This window comes from Pecten maximus, chromosome 9 (assembly GCF_902652985.1).
Source record: "Pecten maximus chromosome 9, xPecMax1.1, whole genome shotgun sequence".
NCBI classification, from domain to species: domain Eukaryota; kingdom Metazoa; phylum Mollusca; class Bivalvia; order Pectinida; family Pectinidae; genus Pecten; species Pecten maximus.
The window spans coordinates 11667433-11687749 of NC_047023.1; the positions used below are offsets into that span (position 1 = coordinate 11667433).

Consider the following 20317-nt stretch of genomic DNA (forward strand, 5'->3'; position numbering starts at 1 on the left):
TCGTATACTTAATTGGATAGTAGATCATATCACTCCATCGCCCGTCGTTTTGAATAATACACAATTTTTTTTGTAAAAAAAAATATTAATATATATTTCTTTGAAAAGATAATATTGCGTTTAGAAGCAACTATTACAAATCCATCATGCGTTTATTTTCCAATTACGTTAGATATCAACTTGTATTATCCTTGTAATAATACACTTGATGAGAGTTCGCTCTTACAATACAGAAACTTTTAGTGTCCATTCAGAGGCGATTTTGGATTATTTACAAATGCAACATGTTGTACAATACACCTCCTTGTGTACAATGCGCATTGTCGAGAATGTAATCACGCCAGGTCGCCGATGAAATCCCCTCGACTTGTCATCATTTTATAGCCCGCGTGAAGGTTTTACCGTCCCGTTTCGTGAGAATCACGAACTCTATGATACATCTTATTTTATTATATACTCGGCTGACGATGATATATGCCGGTATTAAGACCTCAACCTCAGTAACGCGCCGTTTTATGGCAAATGTTTCATTTTTAGGGATCTTCCCCTTTAATATGTTAGCTGAGCTGTTGAGGGACCCATACGCATTAGTTTCTCCCGTTATAATCATTTCACTACAATGTTTCCGAGTAATCTCTAAGCGATATACTTATAATGTATATACATGTATATTTTATGTGCAACGTAAAATAAGGTGTGTGTGTGGGGGGGGTTAATACAGTACTTAGGATTTAAAAGGCACTAAATCCTATATTTAGTTTTATTGTCTTTCACACACTGACATATTTTGCTTGATGTTCAGAGATGATTAAAGAGTTTTTTTTTTTAACAAGTTTAGACTGTTTTTATGGCAAGACTGCTCTAAAATAGACAGGCGTATTTCGTTTTAAATATTTCTTTATTATTGTAAAGTTGGGTTTTTTATTTCCTATTTCGTGTATGTACAGGACAATTCATCCAGTTCGATCCTGACAAATTGAGAAATATATTAAATACGTGTTGGGATTATTAGAACTTATTGACACTTAAAAGAGCATAATGTATTGTGCATCTTAATACTCTCCAGAAAGAAATCATATTTTGCCAAAATTACATGCAACAAACAGCTTAGCAAAAATCAATGCCCATTGTTAGCCTTGATTAATGGAATATTAAATAGGTCTGTTCACAGTACAGGCCAATGTTTGATTATTTCACATCCTGAAAAAAAAAGAATAATAAATATGTAAGTTGCTGTTATCTTTTCTTTTTTCGTTATACCGCTATCATCAATGTCTCGTGAAATATAAGTCAAAAATTGACGACGATATCAATTTGCGATGTGCTTACGCTACATAAATTGATGACGTCACGATATTGTCAGTGGCGTCTTTTACCGGAGTGAGATTTGCTTACCTCATCCAAGGAAAAAGACAAGCTGCACATGCTCTTTGCATGTTCTTCACAATTGTATGACGTCACGGCAACAATACCATGGAGTCACAGCAACAATACAATGACGTCACGACGAAAATTCAATAACGAGCGTTAACAGAGAGTTTTAAAATGAGAGTGGGATAGGGGATTTCATCCCTCAGGGAAAGATTCTTAAGCTGCCAAACACTCGTCTCATCCACAAGGGGATGAAAGAGTCTATCAATCCTATCCTTAGCAATCACGGGATCGCCCTGTTATGTATGTGAGAAACATTTATCAAGATACGTCTGTTAAACTCCACCAAACTAATGATTAATAGACTTGCTAATATATAACCGATTTTATCTAGTCCCATCTTAATGTTACAGAGGTAGATTGTATCTTTAAAATTTGTATAAAGGCATAATAACTTCGTGGTTTTGTTTGATATATATTGCTTTACTCACAACGGTGTTGACACTTTTTAATATTGTGAACAACTGGAATGCCCATAATCCGTGTCAGATTACTGTATATATCTACCAGTATATGAAGTTTAACATACGTCATACATATACAGCTCTATTTCTCTAGACGATTAGGTAGAGTTGTCTCCCTCAGTCAATATAAATCAATGCTTACACACAGGGACTTGGTAAGAACTCCAAAACCAAAGATCCAGCTGATGTATTATAATTATTTATCATATACTGATGGACCCGTCAACTTGGTTAACAATTCGTGTCAATTGTTATTCCCCGTGACGCGCTTTAAACTTGTATTCGAGTATTCCAAGAGGGAAATTCATGTTTAAAATTGTATACCGCACACGTTAGATAATTTCTAGCTGTCCTGTCCCTTTTAAGAACTCTGTCTAATGGCATTTAAAACTATCGTCAGCACCAAAATACAGGTATCTAGCCTGTAGTCAGATTGGACAAACGATATTGGATGGAATACCCCCGCGTGGGTCAATATAAGATTAGACTGCCGAAATAAAGCGGATTGGAGAATCCGGAACTGAAGGCTCACTTGATCATAAATGCTTAAGTACATAATTGTGTATATCTTTAACTTACAATTTCAAATAGACTATAATTGCATTGGCTCTAAGGCTTATTTCATGTGGAATTTGAAATAAACAGAAATATTGCACACCTGTTATGACGCAATTAGGGCCGCCGTGCGTTTGTAAATCGATCTAGCTAGTTCGATATAGAATTTCTACAAATTAAAAATACTGTACGTTTCTTTATATTTATGATAAATTGAGACGTACGATTTCTAAAAGATCAAAAATAAATGCATTTGCGCATTTTGTTTTTGTCTTTGTTTGTTTTTTGTGTTTTTTTCGTAAAAAGTATCACGTAAATTGAGCGGAATATCTCTGGCAAGGTTTAGATAAACGAAGAACTTATCTCTAGTCCAAGTGCAGCGCTACATGTAAAAGACATACATTTTTGTACATGTATTCTACGATTCCACATACCACACAAATACATATAAAATGATTTTCGACAAACATTTGTCACCTGTTACATCCTTTTAAGTATGCCTAGACAACATCAAGATATTATGTAAACAAGCACTTGTAGGTGAAGCCCTGGTCAACATGATTTGAGTATACAAATAGAGCCAGACTCACCTGGTGGTTAGGACTAATTCGATCACATATATACAACACAGCCTGTGGGCTACCTATAGGGTTTTACAACTGAAGGGATATAACTCTCGGGAAAGCATTTATTTTATAACGACGATAATCTGTTAACATGTGATGTCACTAAATATACCATCGTATTATGCAGACTTTGTTCGTTTCTTCTTCTTCTCCTCCTCCTTTTTTTTCTTTTTTTTTTTTAACTTATTTCGAAAAAAACATCAAACAAACAATTATTTATTACGAATTTTGACAATGTCTGGATTATCTAACGGTAATTCGTGATGTTATGCCTTCTGCTGTGAAACACGAGTTAATTTGCGACAAGAAGTGTTTCTGACGAGTTCCGACACCTACACGTGTACGACCTCAAATGCGAAGAGTTATATAATATTTAAAAAAAATATTGTATTAAAAATACTTCTAAAGCAGAGATCCGGTTTCTCATTTTGGCTATTCATGTTAAGCTGACTCCACGCGTCACGATCACTGGATCCATTCATTTGTTCGTTTGTTCATTTTTGAAAGCGTTTGATATTTTTATCAAACATGACGCAAGCATATCTTTTGTCGCTTTGAAATGTTAATGAAATATCACAAATCAGTAACGAATGTTAACAATCTCGGCAGAATTACGGCGTCAAAATATTGTATCGAAATTCAGTATTTTTCCAAGTAAGATTCCGCGTGGTAAACGCTAACCTCAGGATGCATAAAGACCTCAAACATTCATTGTGATGATTGAAGGGCGCATAGATGCTCGAGGCATGCGTGTAACACTAACTACAGATGTTAATTTATTCATGAGAGTAGATGTCGATCATCGTCCTGCCTTATCTATATACACGTATCTAACATTGATTAACATTTGTATTATAAATGGCGTTATCATCGTCCACAACAACATATGTCAGTTTTTGGTTGCCATCCCGGTCACCCAGTGAGTGTCTAGCGCTAAAAGTCATCAGCAGTTCTGCCATCAAAGTCAATAATGAGTTAAAAACTGGATACAATCATGTCCAATCCGCCATTACAGTCCCGCAACCAATCTGTCGCCCGCACTCACACTGTAGTCCCGCAGCCAAGCTGTACTCCGCACTCAAAATGTAGACCCGCGGATAAGTTTATTGAATTTTTTCGCTCGCCGAGGCAAAAAAAAAAAAAAAAAACTCATCAGAGATATCAACAATAATTACAAGTTTAAAATCCTATATATCACATTTCTACCAACTAATATGTACTTCTGATATAAAACTTTACTTGGAATCAATATATCCGAAGAGGGTTTATTGTGATTACATTGTGCAGGGTGTATCAAGGGACTGTGGCATAAATAGTTCAGATGATCAATTTCGACTAATTTGGCCATTTAAGTATAACGATATATAACGAAAACAAAATTTTAAAACAATTTTTTCATAATTTGTATTGGCTTCCATAGATTGGGCAGGCGTAATTTCTTTTGAAGCTTCAATCAATGATATTTTTGTCGCTGAATAAAACGTTATACAATATAGTAATAGATAAAATTATATTTTTTGTCTATTTTCTAAGTCTCCTTGTCGTTATTTTCTAATGTATGGAAACGTTATGTCTGTTTTATAAACACACATATCATTACTAACAGTACCAGTACGGAAATAATTTAACTAAATCAAGCGTGCAATAATGGCGCGTGCTTCACGTGATGAATTATTTGAATAATGACTTTGCATATTGTACAAAATACTGTAAGCATGATGCACAATTTACAGGAATCTGCAATTTTTTTAATTTAGTTGATGAAATATCTTGAACGTTTGTCACATTTAATATACAAGACTTGCTGGTAAAGACGAAGGGCGTTTCATCACGTGCTTCGTGACCCAGTCCATCTACAGAGAAAGTGCGTGAGGCGTCTCCCATAATGGGTGTCTTTGTAGACACTAATAGTTACAAATCAACTTCAGACCCGGCCCCACATCATTGTGTATCCATTGTTCCTTTTGTTTGTTCTTCCCTGGTTAGTTGGTAATTGTCTCTTTGTTCATCCCACGTGACTGTTCCTCACATCCCTTTTCGTATCATGCCAGTCGCTTGTTCCGATACCGACCCTTCTATACAAAGGTACATATGTACATCATCCATCGGCACGTACTACTATCAATTGTTATACATAACAATAGTACAAACAATAGAAACTGTGCTTAAAAGTATTACGTATCAGCAATAGTTCTGTTAAAAGTGTGGTACGATTTGATTAACGTCAGATAGCTTGATTGTGCCTTTTAGAGATGTTACAGTTTTCACCTCCTGTCCGCGAGGACGATTGGATCGTCCGATTTACAGCAACAATTGATGTACCTAAGGGGGCACTTGTTGGAATGAAGTTCATTTTTTTTCAATTCGTAAACATGAAAAGGTGCCATAACGATCTCCTCATTTTAACCAATCGACAATAACGATCAGATTAGCTGAGATAAAGATAGAATGCCTTTGCGCTTGTGCTCGCCTTTACGCGCCTCCTGGGGACAATAGCTGATGAGGATGAGGACCCGCCATTAGTTGGTATAGCGCGTGATATGACGTCAAAGGATTTACTGGAAATGAGCATTCTCACAAGAAACTCTTCGACCTTTAATTAATTAGCTCTTTCCCACCGGAAGTTGTAGTTATTACACTTACTGTTTGATGAACGTTGATAAAATGTACTTTTCGTACTGTTAACACTTTTTCGTTATTTGTCCCTTTTAAGACATTTAAAACTTGATGTACATATGAGGAGTAGTAGGTATAACTATATACATGTGATATAAATTTCTAATATTAATCAATGATTTCCATATCAGATGTTTCTATGTGATTGGTGTAAAGCATGGTAATTGGTTATCATGTAGTTTTCATATTATTAATGGAGATAAATACGGGCATATTTCCAGCTGATGCTAAGAAATATCCCTACGTGGTAGGTACGGCGAATAATAATTATGTTCCTTTACGGCCTCTGAATGGCGGCTATCTTAAATGCTAATTGATGCCGAGTGACTATTGAACATATTACAACTCAGATCTTTCTATTGTCTTTGCGTGTAGTTCTGACTGGAAAGTACTTTCCACTTAAATATTGTGGTTGATTTTTGCGCAAAGTAATCTACCATGCCACATAAAAAGTTCGCGCTGGTTTTGTCGCGTTAGCGGGGGATGCAACACTAACGCGACGACGTTAAATAGCGGAAACTTTGTTTGTTGTTTGTTTGTTTCCTGGATTTATCCGGCTGTAAACAGCCTGATATTTTGAGTTGGAGATCTACTTGTAGTAGCTGGTGAATATCTCACTGAATAATATACGGGGGGACCATCGTATGCCATCCAGAGCAATTACGGTATAGTGTCTTGCCCAAGGACACAACTACGACAGCACAGACCGGCCCGTTTCTCAGCTTCCCGCGAAACACAAACCGACACGGCTAGGGAGCGTCAAACCACTCATCTCTGATCTTCACATACCGGTTATGGAATCCAGCCACCATACAAATTATATACTCAGACGTTACCGTCTTAATTATATATTCAATTTTTACATACGGTGCAGGTAAAGGTCCGTAGTTCGAGTCCTGATTCTGTTATGATAAGTCCTGGCCTCATTCGACATGCATGAAACACAGTGTTGGGCTGACCAACTTTCTTAGGTATATTGGTACAGCGTATTACTTTAATTGATCATTTTAGGAGAGATCACCAGGCACTTTAAAAGTTCGCGTTTTCCAAAGATACGTATATACCACTGAGATTTCATGGCGTTAATGGATGTTTTGTTCTGAAGATGTTGGGTGGTTTTATGACCGTTAAGTAGTCATTTCAATGTTAACCATGATATATTGAGTAACCAACCACTTGATATATTATTGATTCAAAGAATTTGATCTCAGTGGGTGAGCAGAGCATCCATTGACCCCCTGAACCTGTAGAATTAACGGTTGACAAAAGGGGCCGGGAGCAAGACATTATTAATACAGTTTTAAAATGATGAAAGAGAGCCCCAAGGTGTTAAATCTCCAGTGTTCTATGACTTCTATAATCCGTGATTTTAAAGGGAATCAGTATGACGATACATATTAGACAAAACCGGACACTACGGCTGGACATCAGACCGGACAAATGTGTAAGGTTTACAAGGATTTGTCGGTAAACCTTCCCAGTGTATGCTTATCGGATTATCTGAGCGGTCAACTTTGAGTGGCCGTGATAATATTAGTTTGTCTGACCACTGAACTTGTAACGTGTTGTCGAATTAGTTTAAATGATAACGTACAGGTGCCCAGCACCTTTAAAATACCTGTTCATTCATTACCGTATCACCATCTCTTCACCAGAAGTTTACATCTGTGGTCTGACCCTTGATTGATAGGTAAATCGACACACGGTCTGTTCGCCGCTGAATCATGGGTAACCGACACCCGTGACACTTGAGTATTCCGAGGGATTTTTAGTGGTCAGTCTAGAGGGAAATATACTGATAGCCAATGAAGATAGGTCAACTGTAAGTAGATATCGCCTATGGTCAGTGTAAGTTGGTGTGCGTGACGAACGGGAGTTTATCTGTTGTGTTCACATCCTACAAAAGTCTTTGGAAGAAAAAGGAACAGTATATTCTGGCGTTTATTACAAAATACGTGTTAATTGTGGTGTGGATCTCGGTGAACGACTAACCTTGACCTATTACGTATCAAGTGTCTGCGTTAATTACCCGTCATAAAGTGGGTAAACTTGCTAATTAATTATACATGTACATCGCGTCAGAGCCTAACGATTCAAGGATTTATGTTCCAGAAAGGGTAGCTTCAAATTGTTATTCTTTCTGAACAATGGATCTGGATACAGAAATTTATCAAGATTTTATGAAATGGTGAGTATTAATGGATTGTGTGGCTTTGGACAATTATATGTAACCCTGGTAAATATAGGCCGAAAGATACCGCTCGGCTACAGTGATCTTCGTTAGCTCGATCGGTTTAGCGTTTGCAATCATTGCCTCCGCTAGTGATCGAACCCGGAACCTCTGGTTTACCAGTCTTACGCACAGCCGATAGAACTTAACAGAAAATCTCTCTAGTGAAGCGGTTTATTGTGGCTTTATTTACCAAGTTACTGCATATGTACAAATAATCAAAATGCAATGTACCCAGGTACCGTTTGTACATGTACTGTATGTACAAAAAACGTGATGTACCCAGGAACGTTTGAATGTACACAAAACGTGATTTACCCAGGAACGTTTGAATGTACACAAAACGTGATTTACCCAGGAACGTTTGAATGTACACAAAACGTGATTTACCCAGGAACGTTTGAATGTACACAAAACGTGATGTACCCAGGTACCGTGTGTATGTACACAAAACGTGATGTACCCAGGTACACAAAACGTGATGTACCCAGGTACCGTGTGTATGTACACAAAACGTGATGTACCCAGGAACGTTTGAATGTACACAAAACGTGATTTACCCAGGAACGTTTGAATGTACACAAAACGTGATTTACCCAGGAACGTTTGAATGTACACAAAACGTGATGTACCCAGGTACCGTGTGTATGTACACAAAACGTGATGTACCCAGGTACACAAAACGTGATGTACCCAGGTACCGTGTGTATGTACACAAAACGTGATGTACCCAGGTACCGTTTGTATCTACACAAAACGTGATGTACCCAGGCGTGATGTACCAATAACCCGTATGTAATGTATTCAGATACTCTACTTGATACATGTATCTAATATTGTATAATTTGCCAATAATACTGAAGCATCTCGGCGACCTATACTGTGTGTCTCAGGCGCGGTAATAAATCTGTGTCTAGACATATTTGACATTTTTTTTTTGCTCATCAACAATTTTATCTATGATAAACAATTTTGTTTACCGGTCAATAGATGAGTCACGCGATTTCCGATAATGTGACCAGTATATACAGTGACAGGTGACGCACATCCTAGAAACATACACTGACCGGTCATTTACACAACATACAGGCAATGACTGTCTTTGTTTATTTACTGATAAAGTAATATACACAAATACATATTTTCCAAACCATGGATAACTATATTACGGCATGTATGCTTTACATGGCGGACTGAGCTTAGGGAAATCTCAATATTTATCATTTTCACTCATTACTTAGTGTTTTGCAATGACAGAAAATGTATAAATTTTATAAAATAATGAGTAAATTTAGCAAATTATCATCTCAATCTAGTAAATACCATGGTGAAACGGCGATAGATGCGTAAGAAATCACCTAAACGTATATTACTGAACACGAGCATATGTCGCTGTTTCAGACATGCCCATGATGAGGTACATGTATAACGCAACCCCAAATTATTTCAGTGCCTGGAATGGCTAGAAGCAGAATGGAAGCAAATGTTCCATTTTGTATTGAAATCAATCACAGATCCATTTTATCAATAAGCCTTTAATCACAACAATGTAATATTGTTATCTTTCTTAATCAATGATCATGTACAATGAACGTTGTAATTAACTGCAATAATCACAATTAAGCCGCTTCCGAAACGAACATGCTGAGACCATAATACATTTCACGATATGACTCTGGCTATAGTATTTAGCAGACTTATCGTGTTTATAGAATGTACAGCGAGGTTAATGTGACCTGACGATTTACAGATGTCATGGACATTTAGAGTATATGCCTATAGTACATATGGCTGTTATCGATATTCGGGTCAATCGAATCAGGACAACTCAACTGGCCATACCCTGTTCGTGAGGGTTTAGACAAACTCTCAAAGACTTTCCAGAAAATTATACAGTGTTTTAAGGTAATTTTATATAATTCTTTAATGCCATCATTTCCTATTTGGAAAGAAGAAAAAAAATGAAAATGAAAAATCCAATTATTGAAGCGATTTCAGAAATGCATGAATGAAGACCTATATCGTTGGCAATGCGCGAAGCATATGTGTTATGCACATGTGCGGCTCACTTAACACATGATTTGTAAATAATGTATTAATGTCATGACGTCACTTCTGTTATTGATACTTTACCCCTAGAGACTTCCGGAATAATCATTACCGTACCGTAATTAGGTATCGGGGCGTCTATCCTCGCTCGTTACTGTAATCTGGATGGGTTAGCATATCACTGACCCAGACCATCTACACTGGAACCGTATGTTTTGTCCAATATAATGTGGCAGCAAATGTCAAAGTATCGTGACTGTTAAGTTGGTAACGCAGTCGATACAGAAAGATTTGAAATGTCTTTATACCCTATATTTTCTGTACTGTATATACATGTAATGTCCGAAAGTACAATACAAAATATAGTAACGGTTACCGGTACAGGAAAGGCTGAAATAAAAGAAAATTTCAGCTGATATAATTATTTTTTTATTATATATATATATTGTTTTTAATTTGGTGCCAATAAATGATTAATCTATTTTACTTTAAATTCTGAAACTCTACCGCCAAATTAAAAGAATGAACAAATCGACTTCCGGTCACTATACGATTGGTACACAAACATGTCTACTTCCTGGCACGTAAACCTCATGATTTTTGCACGTTGGGTGTCGTCGGTAAAGACGATTATCCTTTCAGAACACGTAAAATCTTATTCTCAGTGTACTTTCAGGGGTCACCATGATCGTATTTTGCCTTCGTGTTGTCAATTCGAAGTAAAACAGGTTCTGGGGTGTTTTTGATTTCTTTTTTTTACTGTTGCAAGGTACAAGTGTACCAAATTAAGACATTTCACTTATACAATCGGCCATATTGATATATATCAATGTTCGCCTGCCAGTGGAAGCAATTTTGATGAGATTTTGGGTCAGGTCGAAATGACAAATCCTCTCATGAAAAACGAAATGTTCAATTGGCAAAGTGAACATTTCAACAGATATGGCAATGCTATTTTCTAATAGAATGAACTTTTATTCGACTTTCCTGCCAATATCACTTTTTGGCAATCATTTGAACCAGACGTTTTGCTGAAGGCACTCCTTGCATGACTATTAACTGTTGTCAAGTGCATACACGATATTCCGTTTACCAGTGTTAGGCCCTACGGTCAGTTGGCATCGGTTTATCTTGATGCAATTTTCAAATAATCAAATGTAATGATTCATTCTGTTTGAAATAACAGTTGGATTTTTATTTATATTCACGGAAATGAAGTTACAGGTCTCTGACAATGGGGGTGTCATGTTTACTATTGTTCGACATCAGGGTGAGTGAAACAGTGATCTCTAATCTAATACCATCATTATTAGTCGACTGTGTCATTCTGCTGCGCATTTAGAAGGATTGGGATTGGCAGTCTGTTTTGCGCTGTATGTTGCCCAAAGGAAGCGTGCAGATTGTTTCTTTTCTAAAGATGACATGTTTCTGTTTTAAGTAGGCCTTCAGCAACATGTTTGGTTATTAGGTGACGCAAAAGGTTGTTGATTGTCCAGACCTTTAATTGTCTCCTGTATCGGCGCGGAAGTGGTGCATTTTGCCTCTAGCAAATGCTGCTAATATACAGTACTTCGATAGAACAAAACAAAAGGATTGACGCTTTATGCTACATTACACTATTAACCAAAACCGGGTGTGTCTGGGTTAGTTATGTTGTGATATTGTTTTGTTTGTTTGTTGTTGTTGTTTAGATTTTATTGTTTTTTATTTTGTTTAGTTTTTTGTTTGTTTGTCATTTGTTGTTGTTTTTTGGGTTGTTTTTTTTTTGCGTTTTTTAATCTCTCTCTCTCTTCACCCTGTACAAAACTGATTAAAATTTATTTAAATATTTTTATATTAGCGATTAGTATTGATGGACTGATCTATCTGCATTTCTATAGTAGATAAGTATATAACGACAGACATTTTATAACTTACATGTACAAATGTAAAATGCAAAAATAGTTTAATTCTTTCCAGTTTTACGTGTGGTGCATGTACATTTCATTTAGAACACGTTCGATGAATATTCATTGTTTAACATCTCAATCCATTCCTCCAATCGTATAAAGACACCAGGCTGTATGTACACTTATACTTAAGAACAGTTCATGTTTGCTTTTTGTACTAGAATATCCCGACGAATTCCATGAAGGAGTAGATAACAATACAAGATGCAAACAGCATATTTATCGCAAAATAATCATATTCTGCCATTTAATCTTTCGCCATACATTTTGCATGTGCATGACGCTCGTGCCATGTGCGTAACGTTAGTATGACGTCATAAAATAATGGTCATTTTGGTAATAAAAACATTATGAACGAGTCTACATTTACCTGTATGAAACGTGAAGGTATATGATGTTGGTTCAGTCATGTTTGTACGAAGATGAAAAAGAACGAATAGGATGTTTTCTCGTGTACCGTTTACTTTGGTCCCGAAAGGGTTAGCGTTTTGCGTACACCATAGCGCAGGATGTCAATAAGGCCCGATCGAGACAAACCTAAAATTGTCGACAGGGACTGATCGGCCTGTTGTCAGTATATTGTAACATAGCAGTATGCCATACTTCTCTGTCAAGTATGCCATTTCGGTATATGCGCACTATATATTCCGCCATCTTCATTGGATACAGACGTCATATGACCTTATGATTAATAAATGAACAAACCATCCAAAAGTTTCTCACCATCAATTGATGCTCGCAAAATGTCGTCTATGTTTTAATAACGTTTATCTGCTTACAGTATCAGCTAGGCACATAAAACACCAGCTTTTATAAGCCATATAGTTAAACGAAATATGTACTAGGCGAAGAAAATTATGATACTAATAAAAATTATAACATAAATGTTCACAATGACAGAAAAAACGCATGTGTAAGTGACGATGGTGATTAGCTGACCTCTGAATACTAAAGAATAGGAGTCAATATGAGATTCCATTATCAGAACCCTGTGTTTAATCTTTACCAATACAGCCTTGATTCAGTACTGATGGGTCGGCCCTGGGATTAAGGTAACACCACCTTGCCCGCGGGGATGTGACCCGAGATTGACTGGCTATTTCATTATCACAACGTTATTGGTGATACCGACCGGGAAAGTCTTAGGTATTTTGTAGACGCTTGGCGTGACTTACATTCAAATGGAGACTTTATCAGTCGGAGTGAGGATGAGCGTCGAATATTTAACTAGATTCTTAGTAAATTATTTGTTTATAAGCTGTGAAGTTCACTAAAGTCATCCAAAGCACAAAGCGTCTGCAATCATATATATATCTGTTGACAAGATCGGGTACGCCATGCTAAACCCATTGATTTGTATATTTGTTTGAAAAACAAAGAATACCGACATAGTAACGAAACAATAATTCAAACTAAAAAAAGCTAACAATGACAAAATATTTCTACATGTATAAATAGTAACACAAATGACGAAGGAAGACAACTTAATAACTCGTGCCCTGACCGGGCCTTAAGTTCACGATCGTCCGCACCCAAATCGTCTAGCAAAACATACCCACACCTTATACCGCTGCGCAACATCCACGTTCTTATGAAAAACAGTTTCAATGGCGTAGTGATGGTCGTCCCGATATCCTGACATGGTCGTAGTGACAAGTTGTCTATTAGATGATATGAGTACCTGGATCGCAATGTATATGTATTTACATACATGGATGCAAATTGTACACATATTATAAATAATCATCACAGTACAACTACGACAGGAAATTCAAATCTTTATCTTCGGATCACCAACACATACCTATGATGCATTGTGCTAATTATTTGATATATAACATAACTACACAAAAGACGAAGGAAGACAACTTTATTATTCGTATATACATGTATACATATATTATATTTCCCTGGAGACTCATGAAAAATGTTCCAAAAAGATTAAGACCATTTACCCCGGAAGAGTTAGCGTCCTCTGCTCTCTCAATATTCACCATGCAAATTTAGATTAAATCCAGGTTAATAAGTCACAATCTGAAATTCCCACTTGACAAGCTCACACACGTCGCGATGATCTGTTTATCTGTTGACAAACTCACTAGAATAGTTGTTAATACACGTATATGAAGTTTATTTGAGTGCTCGACAGTACATTGTGTGTTTTTGGTTTTGTTTTTTGTTTTTGTTTTTGATTTTGATTTTGTTTTTGTTTATTTGTTTATTTGTTTCTTCTTCTTGTTTTTTTTTTTTTTTTTTTTTTGCATTCTTGTTTTTTTTTTTTTTTTTTAAGCTGGTATTGCTGGTCTGGTTTTCTAATGTTAAACTCACTATTGGATTTAAGTGGGGAAGCTTAGCTAAGGAACTTTGCTTTAAATCTGTTATGGGTTTCTTTGAAAGGTGTTAATTGAAGGACGTTACTTTAATTAAGAAATATTGGTGAAACTGGCATGCGACATCAACTCTGCGTCTGATTGGAAGATAATTACCAAGTCTTTGATTTTATGACACATGTCATAATTTGTCGGGTGATTTGTCTTGTTCCATAGTATTTCGAAGACAGCGAATGTGCATTTAGTTGGTCTCGTTGTCAAAGTGCGTGTGTCATTTTCTGATAATACAAAGAAACACATAACATATAGGTGTAATAATAATAATGACAAATGATGGTTTTATCCACCTAACTTACTCGGGTATATCGTCGTTATGCTAGAGAAAAGATTCCAACAAAAAAAAAACAGACCTTTGGTGACCTTGGTATGCCTGTAACGGTAATGTTTCTTCATTGTATCATGGTCGACTGATTTCAATGTTTTTTTTTCAATGGCATGGGCAATGCTTACATTTTCACTTATGTACAGTAATACTTTCAGGTTATTATTTATGACAAACGAATTTTCCCAGTATGTCAATAGATGTGATCAAATCCGTTTTGAGACCATACTGTATTTTAACATGGCAAACTACACGATATATAAAAAAATTGAAGATTATTAAGTAGAAAAAATCATTTAGGAATTTTCAGATGTCTTGTGAAAGAGCCGCAACTGTTGTGTCATTAACAATAATATGACTTAATGGTTTATAGCATCAAGTTGTGTGGGGTAGTTTAGGGTTACATTTACGATCTTGTTATGCATATCAGATGTAGTTCCTTAATCAAACGGAAACTGTATTAATCAAGTGATCATTGGCAAATTAGACACGCGATTGGTGAGATTGCGGTAACCAATGGTCTGAGCCAGTAACAGTGGCATGCCAAGGTTGTCCATTGCATCCTGGTTCAATATGTCGGTACCATCCTCATAATGAATGAGTGACATCCCAGCGATGGATAACTAGCCAATGTTTATATACCTATCGGGAATTCCCCTGTGATCAGCAACGGCATTCAGTCATTGCCGGAATCCCCCTTTCTCTTCAACACTAAGGCACTCAACCGTTGCAGCCTTAGCTTGAAGCGTTATATATCTGGCGACATATATTATGCATGGCTTCATACGATACAGAAGTATATGTATATATATGTGTGTATATCACCAGCACGCTTGACTGGTAATTATAAGACAAGGCTAGATTATCGAGTATAATCACACAGTGCAATCGGGGATGGCTTCTGAGCCAATAATGCGCTTGTAATGCCTCGCGGAAGGATATTAGACTTGGTACTGATGGTCCCCCGCTTGTCTTGGGGACTTTATAGGTCGGTATCGCCTGACATTTGACATAGATTATATGGACATCGTATCTCTATAAAGTTAGAAAGATCCTATAAATGATGTGATAACCGTGAAATTCCAGGAAAGTGTCGCTTGAAATGGCGAAACAAACCTCACAACTCACGCTTAATGCACGTGATGTCACTATATGATAAATTGGCTGGGGAGAAAAACCTTTAATGATTTCAAATTACAGTGTGGAATGATTTGTGTGGTGAAGGATTAGCTTCCAACCCACGGTCGGGAATTCAGTGTCCATAATGGAACGTTACCGCGAACAGTTCTGTGGTGCTTAGACTTACATATAGTCATCTTAAAACCTGACTATGACGTCATGAAGATTCTAAATAAATCCGTGACCACGTAAGGTGTTTTCCTCATTATATGGTTGGAGGGTAAGACGCAGCTATGATGGATACGGACTACCTGTTGTCGTTGCTGGCAGATTTCAACAGGTAAGCTTGTTATCAGCCAATAGATATCACCGATACATCTGTGCGTGTATTAAATATGTATGATAGCTTTTCAAACCTATTGTTTAACGTAACTCTCCTTGGCTTAATGTAACAATAGAATAATACAAATTTAAAAGGATTGCGATTTCAAAGCCCATTCATACATTTGTGGATGAGGATCTTATTCATGTGGACGTTAGTTTGTATGCACTTGCACATATATTCGTAACACGGGAGCACATAAATCATGTATGTAATTCCTCCAGACAAACCTATGATAGGAAGAAGTGGCTCTTTAGATGTATAACGACGGACATGACCCAGATTAGACCAGCGTTAGGTTGAATGTCTGACATCTAACGATATTAATATATCACCGCGGTAAAGATGACATATATTTACTTTTAATGGATCAAATATGATCGCACCATTAGCAAGATCCGGGTGTGAATCTCTTACGATCTGGGTACTTAAAGGCACGTTTCGATGACATTAGGAAGATGTTGTCAATGATATATCATTGTCTCTTTCTCCGACTTATTATCGGAACAACTGTACGGCTATTGTTACTGGGACGATTGTTCTCTATCGGGACAATTGTACGACTATACTTACTGGGACGTTTGTTCTCTATCGGGACAACTGTACGACTATACTTACTGGGATGTTTGTTCTCTATCGTGACAACTGTCCGACTATACTAACTGGGACGTTTGTTCTCTATCGGGACAACTGTACGACTATACTTACTGGGACGTTTGTTGTATATCGGGACAACTGTGCGACTATACTTACTGGGACGTTTGTTCTCTATCGGGACAACTGTACGACTATACTTACTGGGACGTTTGTTCTCTATCGTGACAACTGTACGACTATACTAACTGGGACGTTTGTTCTCTATCGTGACAACTGTACGACTATACTTACTGGGATGTTTGTTCTCTATCGGGACAACTGTACGACTATACTTACTGGGACGTTTGTTCTCTATCGTGACAACTGTACGACTATACTTACTGGGACGTTTGTTCTCTATCGGGACAACTGTACGACTATACTTACTGGGATGTTTGTTCTCTATCGGGACAACTGTACGACTATACTTACTGGGATGTTTGTTCTCTATCGGGACAACTGTACGACTATACTTACTGGGACGTTTGTTCTCTATCGGGACAACTGTACGACTATACTTACTGGGACGTTTGTTGTCTATCGGGACAACTGTACGACTATACTTACTGGGACGTTTGTTGTATATCGGGACAACTGTACGACTATACTTACTGGGACGTTTGTTGTATATCGGGACAACTGTACGACTATACTTACTGGGACGTTTGTTCTTTATCGGGACAACTGTATGGCTATACTTACTGGGACGTTTGTTCTCTATCGGGACAACTGTACGACTATACTAACTAGGACGTTTGTTCTCTATCGGGACAACTGTACGACTATACTTACTGGGACGTTTGTTCTCTATCGTGACAACTGTGCGACTATACTTACTGGGACGTTTGTTGTATATCGGTACAACTGTACGACTATACTAACTGGGACGTTTGTTCTCTATCGGGACAACTGTACGACTATACTTACTGGGACGTTTGTTCTCTATCGGGACAACTGTACGACTATACTAACTGGGACGTTTGTTCTCTATCTTGACAACTGTACGACTATACTTACTGGGACGTTTGTTGTCTATCGGTACAACTGTACGACTATACTTACTTGGACGTTTCTTCTCTATCGGGACAACTGTACGACTATACTAACTGGGACGTTTGTTCTCTATCGTGACAACTGTACGACTATACTTACTGGGACGTTTGTTGTATATCGGGACAACTGTACGACTATACTTACTGGGACGTTTGTTCTCTATCTTGACAACTGTACGACTATACTTACTGGGACGTTTGTTCTCTATCGGGACAACTGTACGACTATACTTACTGGGACGTTTCTTCTCTATCGGGACAACTGTACGACTATACTTACTGGGACGTTTGTTCTCTATCTTGACAACTGTACCACTATACTTACTGGGACGTTTCTTCTCTATCGGGACAACTGTACGACTATACTTACTGGGACGTTTGTTCTCTATCTTGACAACTGTACCACTATACTTACTGGGACGTTTCTTCTCTATCTTGACAACTGTACGACTATACTTACAATGTACTGGGACGTTTGTTCTCTATCGGGACAACTGTACGACTATACTTACTGGGACGTTTGTTGTATATCGGGACAACTGTACGACTATACTTACTGGGACGTTTGTTCTCTATCGGGACAACTGTACGACTATACTTACTGGGACGTTTGTTCTCTATCGGGGCAACTGTACGACTATACTTACTGGGACGTTTGTTGTATATCGGGACAACTGTACGACTATACTTACTGGGACGTTTGTTGTATATCGGGACAACTGTACGACTATACTTACTGGGACGTTTGTTGTATATCGGGACAACTGTACGACTATACTTACTGGGACGTTTGTTGTATATCGGGACAACTGTACGACTATACTTACTGGGACGTTTGTTTTCTATCGTGACAACTGTACGACTATACTAACTGGGACGTTTGTTCTCTATCGGGACAACTGTACGACTATACTTACCGGGACGTTTGTTCTCTATCGGAACAACTGTACGACTATACTTACTGGGACGTTTGTTCTCTATCGTGACAACTGTCCGACTATACTTACTGGGACGTTTGTTCTCTATCGGGACAACTGTACGACTATACTTACTGGGACGTTTGTTCTCTATCGGTACAACTGTACGACTATACTTACTGGGACGTTTGTTCTCTATCGGGACAACTGTACGACTATACTTACTGTGACGTTTGTTCTCTATCGGGACAACTGTACGACTATACTTACTGGGACGTTTGTTGTATATCGGGACAACTGTACGACTATACTTACTGGGACGTTTCTTCTCTATCGTGACAGCTGTCCGACTATACTTACTGGGACGTTTGTTCTCTATCGGGACAACTGTACGACTATACTAACTGGGACGTTTGGTCTCTATCGGGACAACTGTACGACTATACTTACTGGGACGTTTGTTCTCTATCGGGACAACTGTACGACTATACTAACTGGGACGTTTGTTGTATATCGGGACAACTGTACGACTATACTTACTGGGACGTTTGTTCTCTATCGGGACAACTGTACGACTATACTTACTGGGACGTTTGTTGTATATCGGGACAACTGTACGACTATACTTAGTGGGACTTTTGTTCTCTATCGGGACAACTGTACGACTATACTTACTGGGACGTTTGTTCTCTATCGGGACAACTGTACGACTATACTAACTGGGACGTTTGTTGTATATCGGGACAACTGTACGACTATACTTACTGGGACGTTTGTTCTCTATCGGGACAACTGTACGACTATACTTACTGGGACGTTTGTTCTCTATCGTGACAACTGTACGACTATACTTAGTGGGACTTTTGTTCTCTATCGGGACAACTGTACGACTATACTTACTGGGACGTTTGTTCTCTATCGGGACAACTGTACGACTATACTTACTGGGACGTTTGTTCTCTATCGGGACAACTGTACGACTATACTTACTGGGACGTTTGTTCTCTATCGGGACAACTGTACGACTATACTACTGGGACGTTTGGTCTCTATCGGGACAACTGTACGACTATACTTACTGGGACGTTTGTTGTATATCGGGACAACTGTACGACTATACTTACTGGGACGTTTGTTCTCTATCGGGACAACTGTATGACTATACTTACTGGGACGTTTGGTCTCTATCGGGACAACTGTACGACTATACTAACTGGGACGTTTGGTCTCTATCGGGACAACTGTACGACTATACTTAGTGGGACTTTTGTTCTCTATCGGGACAACTGTACGACTATACTTACTGGGACGTTTGTTCTCTATCGGGACAACTGTACGACTATACTTAGTGGGACTTTTGTTCTCTATCGGGACAACTGTACGACTATACTAACTGGGACGTTTGGTCTCTATCGGGACAACTGTACGACTATACTTACTGGGACGTTTGGTCTCTATCGGGACAACTGTATGACTATACTTACTGGAACGTTTGTTCTCTATCGGGACAACTGTACGA

At 37.9% G+C, this 20317-nt stretch overlaps 1 protein-coding gene across 5 annotated transcripts in view; it reads left to right on the forward strand.

Moving 5' to 3' along the window:
- Positions 1-20317, forward strand: part of LOC117334608 (growth hormone secretagogue receptor type 1-like) — a 73358-nt gene that overhangs the window by 40112 nt on the left and 12929 nt on the right. The window contains exon 1 of one of the 5 annotated variants that reach the window (XM_033894308.1): positions 7346-7940. The exons of 3 other annotated variants lie outside the window; for them this stretch is intronic. In XM_033894308.1, the coding sequence (XP_033750199.1) occupies positions 7900-7940 (41 nt within the window). In that variant the 5' untranslated portion in view covers positions 7346-7899. Of the gene's footprint in view, positions 1-7345; positions 7941-15803; positions 16152-20317 lie in introns of those variants that run through there. One more of the 5 variants, XM_033894307.1, reaches the window with a different exon arrangement.